General features: G+C 38.7%; 1 protein-coding gene across 1 annotated transcript; it reads right to left on the reverse strand.

Annotated features, from left to right (window-relative positions):
* Window positions 1–1,338: 1,338 nt before the first annotated feature.
* LOC102079261 (acyl-coenzyme A thioesterase 5) lies at window positions 1,339–8,589 on the reverse strand. Its single transcript, XM_019348345.2, has 4 exons — window positions 8,391–8,589; window positions 5,032–5,487; window positions 4,493–4,680; window positions 1,339–2,727 (listed from the first exon to the last, which is right to left on the reverse strand). Exons 1-4 carry the CDS (start codon window positions 8,572–8,574, stop codon window positions 2,119–2,121), a joined length of 1,437 nt encoding a protein of 478 aa, XP_019203890.1. The 5' UTR covers window positions 8,575–8,589; the 3' UTR covers window positions 1,339–2,118.
* Between the last annotated feature and the right edge of the window lie 785 nt (window positions 8,590–9,374).

Below are 9,374 nucleotides of genomic sequence, written 5' to 3' on the forward strand. Positions count from 1 at the left end.
GATACACCTTTCTGTACTCCTTACAGGCCAAATACCTCTTTACAAAAATAATTAATGTGGTCAAAAAGGGATATTTGGTAGCAATAAAACACTATGAAAATGCCTCACATGCATGTTGTTTGTTAAACCCAAAGCTCACCAAAGAGAATGAGTCTGAAATGTTTGGCGGTTCGTGCTGTTTCTCGATGTACCCGTGATCTTGCAGACTTGTGATAGACCTGAGACGCAGCCCAAATAAGCCATAAATTCAAAGTGGCGACTTGTGTGGACTTTGCCTTAAAACGCAACAGTAAACCATTAAACAGAAGTGGCTACATTGTCTCTTTGTTTTGTTTTGTTTTTCCTTCTCACATTAATTATATTAAATTATACATATTATACATATATATTAACTTTCATGCCTAACATTAGGGAGTTAATCTGTAGGTCGGACCATATCAATTATTAATTATATATATATAATCAGTTAAACGTTTAAATGGCATTGAAGACTACACAATCTGAGAAACTATGATATACAGCCATATTTGTGAAAAGTAACTGTCTTTTCCAGTTCTGTTTTGTTCTGTTTTACTAGTATTAAGAACAGAAGTATAGATGAGTTTTTCCAGTTGAGGCTTTTGCACCTCTCAAATGGCTGAGGTCATGACAGATAGCATCTTTAACATGGTCAGCAGCTGGGAACATCATCTTAAATAAGAGCAAGCGTCACTCCAGAGCATGTCCACTGCAATAGTAAATTAATCTATAAACTTTAGAAACATGTTATTTTTGACTGAAAATAAAATATTTTTGATTTAACTTGAAGCTTTATTTGAACTTATAGACAATTTTAGAAGCCAGTTTTAGTTTATTATACTCCCATGATTGTAGATTACTTTTGTTTAAAATACTACCAGCACTTTAATTTATATTACTTAGGATTTTTATTTATTTAATTTTTAGTCTGATGGTCCTACTGAGTAATGTTAAAATACATTTGACTATTTTCAATATGTCATATGCGTCCTGGGTCATTATTTTAATTTTCTGTGGGATGAGACAACAGGGTGAAAGTCACAGGTGAACAGAATTGTGCAGGTGAGGTACTGGAGCCTAGAACAGTATATTGTAAGACTATAGTCCTACAATATGGTGGACTTGAGTATTGCGCTTTGAGGCGCTCATGCTTTGGACATACGTTCAATTAAGGCGCACATGTCGCCAGAGACTGAAGACTCAAACCAGAAAACAAGCAATGTTTGTACGTTTTCATATTTGGGTTGTAATTTTATTTTGCTGACACAATATCTGTATTTTCATTGCTTATTTCACTGTAGTTTTCCACGGTGTTTGCTGTTTCCTAGGTCATCTTTTTAATTTGCTGGTATCTCAGAAAGGAAACTGTGTAAATTAAACTTTAAACTGAGGTCTATTTGTGAGCTCACTACATGGTGTTTTTTAGGCTTTAACAGTTTTAACATGCTTGTTTTTTGTTTTTTTAATTACAAAATAAACAAAAATTTAAAAATCGATTTACAAAAAATAACTACAGTAATGTGGAATCAAATAACAAAATCAGCGTTATACAAAGATTTTAAAAACATGTATCTACACTCACCATATAATGTTTTTGGCACTGTGATGATGACAGTGCCATTTAATGTTGTGCACTTCAATCCCCATTTTTTATTTCCTTTCTTAACCATTCAGCATTTATCTCTCTCATGACTGAATAAATGTACAGTGCGTGCCAATAACACCAGGGGAGAAGATTCATCTGCACAACATTGTTGCACAGCCAAAACAAATAAAAAGTAATTTAATTGAAACACTAAAAGAAGGCCGATTGGAAATAAACCATAGCTGACTGTAGAGACCAGGATAAGAAGACAGAAGATCAAGTGACAATCCCAAAAAATTATAAAGAAAAGTACAAAAAATGAAACACGAGTACAGGGCTCAGGAGATACAGGAGGGGAAGATGTATAACATGTGCAAAGCATAATTTCACCTAAAATTTCAATTTGTCACATTAAAAGCTATTATATTAATTATAAAATGTGATTTTCACACAGTCAATTTGCTGTCATGATTTATGTTTCTGTAACTCAAGCTTTCTAATCATCCTGTTTGAATCTATAATTTGGCTTTATTCTGTGTTGCATCACAACTCAGGTGAGTTTTGAAGAAATCCTGGATCTTCTTCCACAGGTGGATCTCAGCTGCTATGTGGGCCTTGGGCTCCCCTCCCCACAGCACTCGCTTGCCTACACCTGCATTGAAGCTGGAGGGGCAGTGGGGTGCATAAGGTGGCTCCAACATGTGTCCAGCTCCAGGGTAAAAAACAGTCTCAAAGTTCTCCTTCCCATGATGCTTAAGTCTCACCACCATTTCATCCATGTAGGCTTTGCTGTCCCAGTTGAGGTCGTCCTCTACAGCCGCAAAAAGAAAATGGGTCTTGGCTCGTTCAATGGGGATGAGGCTGCCCTTGTTCTTCTCTGCCAGGGGATCTTCAAGAGCATCCTTTACAATGACTGCACCCGATTCAGTGGTAATAAACTTGCTTTCATCAAACAGTAATGATGACAGGATCTGCCGTTTCTTGTAGTAGAGAGGAGTGACTACATTGGCGTTACAGGCATTCATGCACACTATGGCCTCGACACCTGGCACAAAAGCAGCGAGTGACAGTCCGATATTTGCTCCCTTGCATCTTGACATTATGCCAACTCCTTTACTGCCCACCTGTGAAATAACACAGAAATTAAAAGGCGATACAAATCTTTAAAACATTTGAAGCGCAGGGCTGACTTCACCTATCATTATTTTCATTTTTGTGGACTACTGGTGTATATTACCATTAGTGAATAAGTAAACACATTCATATATGCACAGTGAAGCTGTCATGATCCGGGTGAGTGGCTGGAAACTTCCATCAGGGTCCTGAGTCTCCTTGGTATTTGGCCCTGGGCAGGGCCGCTATATCTCCAACAGCTTAACTCACCTGGAGCTGAGTTGAGGCAATCAGGCTAAAGAGATTTAAGCCTTACGCTGATATTCCCTCTCCAACAGTTTGTCAACTACTCCGTGTTGGTAGCCGGCTCTAATGCTCTATGTTATTTGCCAAGTGCTTTTCTTGCCTTGTTCTCTTGTGCCCTAGCTTTCCCCAGAACCTCCAAAACCCTTACCCCCGAATTAAGCTAATCTCTTGGACCTGGGATAACCCACCTCTTCTCTGGAAATCTCTCCGTGCCTCACCTGCCTGCCCTCCTGCCATCACACTCCCTCGGAACCTACGGAACTCAGGTCAGCCATCTCACACCATCTAACTCACGCCACCTCTCCCTCCAAGCATTTTTCACTCCACCTGCAAGTAAGCAAGAAATACAGCCATGCTCACCTTTTCTAGTACTCCCCTTTTACCACAGTTCTAACCGCACTCTCCTCAGTGTGATCGCTCTACGTACCAAGGCACGCTACAGTTACCCCTTCAAGCCCAATTTCCCCCACTCAGCCCCATGACCACGTTATCACGCTACGCAGAGCCCCTGTTAAATTCTGTGCTTCGTTGTGTTCAGTTATTGACCAATATTGTCCCACCAGGGTTAAAATTATTAGCTACCTAAGGCTAATAGTCAGCAGCTTTCAAAAAGCCTCGCACTTCTCCTGAGCAATCCCAGTCTATTCATCTTTTGGCGAATCTCTCAAGCTCCTCCAGATTTTATTGGCTTCTAGCATGGACCTTGGTTCACTTCACACTGCAAATTTTTGTTTGTTTGTTCTTGTGATTGTCCTTTTTGAGACTACAATTCTAGATTCTAGTGTCTTGGCAGTAGTACTGGGGTCTTTAGACACATCTATCACTAGTTTTCTTTCCAGAGTGCTTGAAATCTTTTGCTTCCTACCCTTCCAAGCTTGCTCTGTACTGTGTGACTCTCTCGGCTGAATTTCTTAACATCGCATATTGAAACTTGGAAATGCTGTGATAACTTTGTATATCTATTTCTTGCTTAGAGATCTTCAACATTTTTTATTCTATAAAAGTATAAAAGGATTTCTTCTGTTTTTGGGGTGATGCGTTCTCAAGTGACAGCTCAAACATTGCACAGCAGTGGCTTCTACTATCAATAAAAAGGTCAATTTTTCAGGGGGTTGATAATGTTGATCTTGAAAATTATTATTTGTTAGAAATTATTATGTTATTGTGTGATAATAGAAACAATTAATGTTTTCTCAAGAAGATTTGTGTGATTACAAAAAATATGTTGTAAAGCTGAGGCTTTATGCTCTCTGAAACGTATTCAATTATCTGAATGAATGCAAATGAGAGTATTTCTCAAACTCCACTTAAGCTAATTAAGATCCCCATTAACTACAGGAATACAGCAGATATTCCACCTGGGATCTACAAATTTACTCTCTTCTCTGAGAATGCACATCTTATAGAGACATAACCTTTCCTTTAGTATGAAACATCTTTCTGCTGTCTGTGGGCACTAGAGCGACTCACCTTTGGTTGCTGTTTTAAAAAATTCATTGCTTCTTCAAAGTGGTCCAGATGCGTCTCTGTGGAGTTTTCACCCTTCTTATTGTACACCGCCATTGAGAGAACCACAAAGCCTTTGTTAGCCAGTAGACTGGGTCTTGCCTCAGATACTGAGGTGGGCAAATCCAACACAGCAGGAAAAGGACCTTTTCCTGGAAGCAGCAGCAGGTCACATTTTAAATTTTATTCTTAATTTCTCTGGAAGCCAGTGAAGGGACGCAAGAATAGGTGTAATATGTGACAGTCAGCTATTTTTTGTTATCAGTCTTTCTAACAAAGTTCTTGCTGCATTCTGTACTAAGTGGACATGAGCTGTAGAGGACTGAGAAATGCACCTGAAATGTGAACTACAGTAAGCAAGGTGGGAGAATATTAAAATCTGAACTAGAAGTTTCAGATGATTGAATGACAGTAAAAGTTTAATTTCAACGATGCTGATTTATAAGCTGGTTAATGTTAAATGGACTAAAATGAAGACAGAAGGTTGGAACCACCTCCAGTACCTGGAGGAGTGAACAGGACGCCACAGATGTTCCCTTCATTGACGGGGACCCTGGTGACCCCATCTCTCATCAGAAGCCTCTCATTTGTCATCTCTGCCAGTAATCTGCCCTCCTCTTCATGCACAGAAAACTTCACCACCTGGGGGTTTATGGCATTTGTCTTTAGATATATTTTGTGCATAGTAAGTGGCCTCATGGAACACAGCAGACCCATGGGTTCTACTCCAACGTAGCTCCCACCTAACGAGGGGTCTCTTTTCAGGTCGACCTCCCCATTGCCGTTAGCCCTGTAGGTAGCCGAGGAGCTGAACACCACTCCTTTATCATCAGTTAATTTGGCCCTCATGCTGACAACCTGCCTTGGCCTCAGCCCGGCCACCTTCACCTGAATGGGCTCATCAAACATACATTTGATGCTTGGCAGCAGCTTCAGTCTCACTTGAGAGGACATCTTTTCTGAAAAAGAGAAAAAGATTGGACTTTATGACATAAAAACTCCCCTTACACAATACCTTTTGTAAGAAGATTCAGAGACAGATCGATCCATATTACATTACATTATATTACATTTACATATTATTATTATCAGACAAACAGAGGGACAGATAAAGACTCAAGGGTGCCATTACAACCATGCAGTGTTTAAAATAACCCACTGTCCCAGTTTGGTCTCAGAGTGCAGGACATCCAAATCCAAACTCCACTCAAAAAAATGTGCCAGTTTAAATATGTATCATTAGCAAGAAACCACATTACAAGTGCCCACTGTACTCTCTGTTAATATCATTAATAGCTGTTAATACTTGATCCATTTCAGACAGTGGCAGTAATATTTTACACTGGGCAGCAAATCAGCTCAACAGGATCTTCCAGAGTGAGACAGAAAGTCTGACTATTTTTGGTTAATTTTTAACAGCTCTTGCACAGCCACTGTTAGTGGGATACCTTTGCACCAGATACCCTCCCATGCCCCCATCTGTAAAGACTTCCATTAAAGGGTTTTTATATTCAGTATAATTATTCAGTCACTTGTTGAACTTCAGGCAGTTTTGATTCCCGTTTCCATCACACAACCATTTCAAAATGTAAACATCGATTTCAAATTGATATTTCTCTTCCATTGTTTACAATTAAACTTTTAAAAACATTAAATCTGAATAGATGTTGATGAGGACAAAATGTCCCAAATCCATTACATCAATGCACAGTTACAATTAATTAAAAGTTAATAAGGCTTACAAGGTGGTAACACAAGCTGACTGGAAATAACAGAGGCTCAAAGAGTCCAGGGTAATCAGGAAAAGTGATCCAGTGTTTATTGTTGTGGAAGCAACATACAGTCCTGCCTGGGAGGATGATGTGTTCAGAGAATTTGATTTATATTCTGTGATGCAATCAGTTAAACCAGGGGTAGGCAACTCCAGGCCTCGAGTGCCAGTGTCCTGCAAGGTTTAGATCTCACCCTGGGTCAACACACCTGAATCAAATGATTAGTTCCAGTCCTCTGGAGAATGTCAAGACATATTTAGGAAGTAATTTAGCCATTTGAATCAGCTGTGTTGGATAAAGGACACATCTAAAACCTGCAGGACACCAGCACTCGAGGCCTGGAGTTGCCTACCCCTGGGTTAAACTGTTATTGATTTCTCAATGTTGTTCACAAATTACATTCTCTATACACTCAAAGCACTCCTGCAGCTTTAGTCATCCGCCTTGTGAATATGGGTCTTTTAACAAGAGGAATATACTTTGGTATAAACATGACTAGACAAGGGTAGTCTAAAACATACCATTTTGTGTAGCCTGCCTTTTCCTCAGGGATTAACAAAGTATTCTGATGGGCCTTTCTGTACTCCTAACAGACCAAAGAACGGTTGATAAAAATAATTTCTATGTTTAAAAAGGGATATTTGGTAGTATTAAAATACTATGAAAATACTTCTCTATAAATTTTGGTAAAATGTACAAAAATTATCAAAAATAAATGTAATAATTTTGCAGAACAATTCTAGAATTGCAGGACATATTCTGTCCCACTCATGCGCAAAACACATGACATTCTTTTTAATGCTTTACAATCTGCCTTATAGTGTACTTTCTAATCTCCTGTAATACATCATGTCATATAAAGTCATATATTTATAGTGGCTAACTTGTTACAACTGCATGTCTCTAAAAAAACAAAGCAAAATGAAACAAAGAAACCCCCCAAAAAACACAGAAGCTCAGAAAAACATTAGAACTAGAGCTTGATTTTTTAAATTAACACAACTGAATTAAAAGCTTGAGCAATGTGTGACATGGTTGACTGTAAATAAATATATATTTAAATAAAAAGACTACATATACATATATAATATGCACATATACATACACACATATATATAGATATATATATATATATATATATATATATATATATATATCCCGAGGTCAAAATGGGAGATGCCCCCAAGGGTGGTGGAGAATGACCGAGCTAAGATCCTGTGGGACTTCCAGATGCAGACGGACAAAATGGTGGTGGCTAACCAACCGGACATAGTGGTGGTAGACAAACAGAAGAAGACGGCTGTAGTGATCGATGTAGCAGTTCCGAATGACAGCAATATCAGGAAGAAGGAACACGAGAAGCTGGAGAAATACCAAGGGCTCAGAGAAGAGCTCGAGAGGATGTGGAGGGTGAAGGTGACGGTGGTCCCCGTGGTAATCGGAGCACTAGGTGCGGTGACTCCCAAGCTAGGCGAGTGGCTCCAGCAGATCCCGGGAACAACATCGGAGATCTCTGTCCAGAAGAGCGCAGTCCTGGGAACAGCTAAGATACTGCGCAGGACCCTCAAGCTCCCAGGCCTCTGGTAGAGGACCCGAGCTTGAAGGATAAACCGCCCGCAGGGGCGCGCTGGGTGTTATATATATATATATATGTGTATACATCTCTCTCTCTCTATATATATATATATATATATATATATATATATATATATAGATATATACACACACACACACACACACACACACACACACACATATATATGTATGCGGTAAATGAGCTTTTTAAGAAGAGAAATGGTAGATTTGTGAAGTTCAAATTTTGAATTACGTTTGAATTACGTAAATTATCACTGTACTGTAACATGTACTTGCAAAATAGCTTTCCATATGTTTACATTGCTTAGTATCTGTGGACTGGAGCACGGATTTGTGAGCACTCAAAATTAACTCAGTCCGCACATTTGTAAATCGTAGATCATATCATACGCATTTTTCAACCTTTCGAGACAGATTTATCTCCATAAATGTGCAATAGCCGAAAGAGAGTTTTACATGGATGTTTTTTTTTTTTCCTTAAAACCAAAACTCACCGAAGAGAATGAGTCTGGTGGTCAGTTTTGTTTCTCGAAGTACCCGTGATCGTGCGGACTTATGACAGACTTGAGTCACAGCCCAAATATGTTTTAAATTCAAAACACGCTCAAAGTAAGCGAATATCTTCTTGCTTCTGGTGACGACTTGTTTGGACTTCGCCTTAAGTATCCCAGAATGCATTTCAAACGAAATTCAGAACTGGAAGTAAAGTTCTGAAAAAACACTGTTTCTGGTGCACAAAATAGTGCGACGATTTAGGATGTAGCAACATTAAATATCCGGACAATTTATCAAAATATTACCTATTTGCAAAAGTTAAGCATAAGATATATATGTATTTTTTTTTAGGAAATATAGATATATAATGGGTGACGTTTGCTTTACTTCAGTGGTGTATTCTTGAGAAAATCGGTTTTGCAGAGTTTAAAGTCAGCCTGCAAAAAGTGGCTGATTTTATTTCACTTTAATGTATTGACCTCGGTGTTTTTACCCACCACAGTCAAGCCAGCCGCCGCTTATCAACCGCTTATACGTTCGTGCGCGTCTACACTGAGTTTTAAGGTAGTGTGTAACATGTCGATCTGTTCGTGGATATCCTGAAAGCCGATGTCAAGTCAGCTCCAGAAATGATCAAATTATTTTTCAGCTGTTTTCAAAACAAACGGTCCGGTGTAAGTTTGTAGATTATTTTAGAATACAGAACAAAGGTCATTTTAGCATCTGACCGGATTGTTTTTGTTCAGTTAGCAGCATGATCCCTGAATACATGTACAAGAGTAACATAATATTTTTTAATATTATAGTTCATACAGCAAATACATGTTACTGAAAGGTTACAAGTCTGTTGATTATTCAGTCGTTGACTAATCATTCACCATAGTGAAGTTCTTTAACAACTGATTTCAATGTAAATTAATGAACAAGTCAGGCCACTGTTTGCTGCAGTCTTTCCAGATTACTTCACACTGACGGTCCCTTTA

The sequence above is a fragment of the Oreochromis niloticus genome, linkage group LG18 (genome assembly GCF_001858045.2).
Source record: "Oreochromis niloticus isolate F11D_XX linkage group LG18, O_niloticus_UMD_NMBU, whole genome shotgun sequence".
NCBI lineage: Eukaryota > Metazoa > Chordata > Actinopteri > Cichliformes > Cichlidae > Oreochromis > Oreochromis niloticus.

Excerpts from the sequence above, each read along its gene's own strand:
- LOC102079261 (XM_019348345.2), bottom strand. The coding sequence starts at position 8,574 with ATGCATTCTGGGATACTTAAGGCGAAGTCCAAACAAGTCGTCACCAGA. Across the intron at positions 5,488-8,390 it reads CACCAGACTCATTCTCTTCG|AAAAGATGTCCTCTCAAGTG; the intron begins GTGAGTTTTGGT and ends TCTCTTTTTCAG. Across the intron at positions 2,728-4,492 it reads TTTTAAAACAGCAACCAAAG|GTGGGCAGTAAAGGAGTTGG; the intron begins GTGAGTCGCTCT and ends GTTATTTCACAG.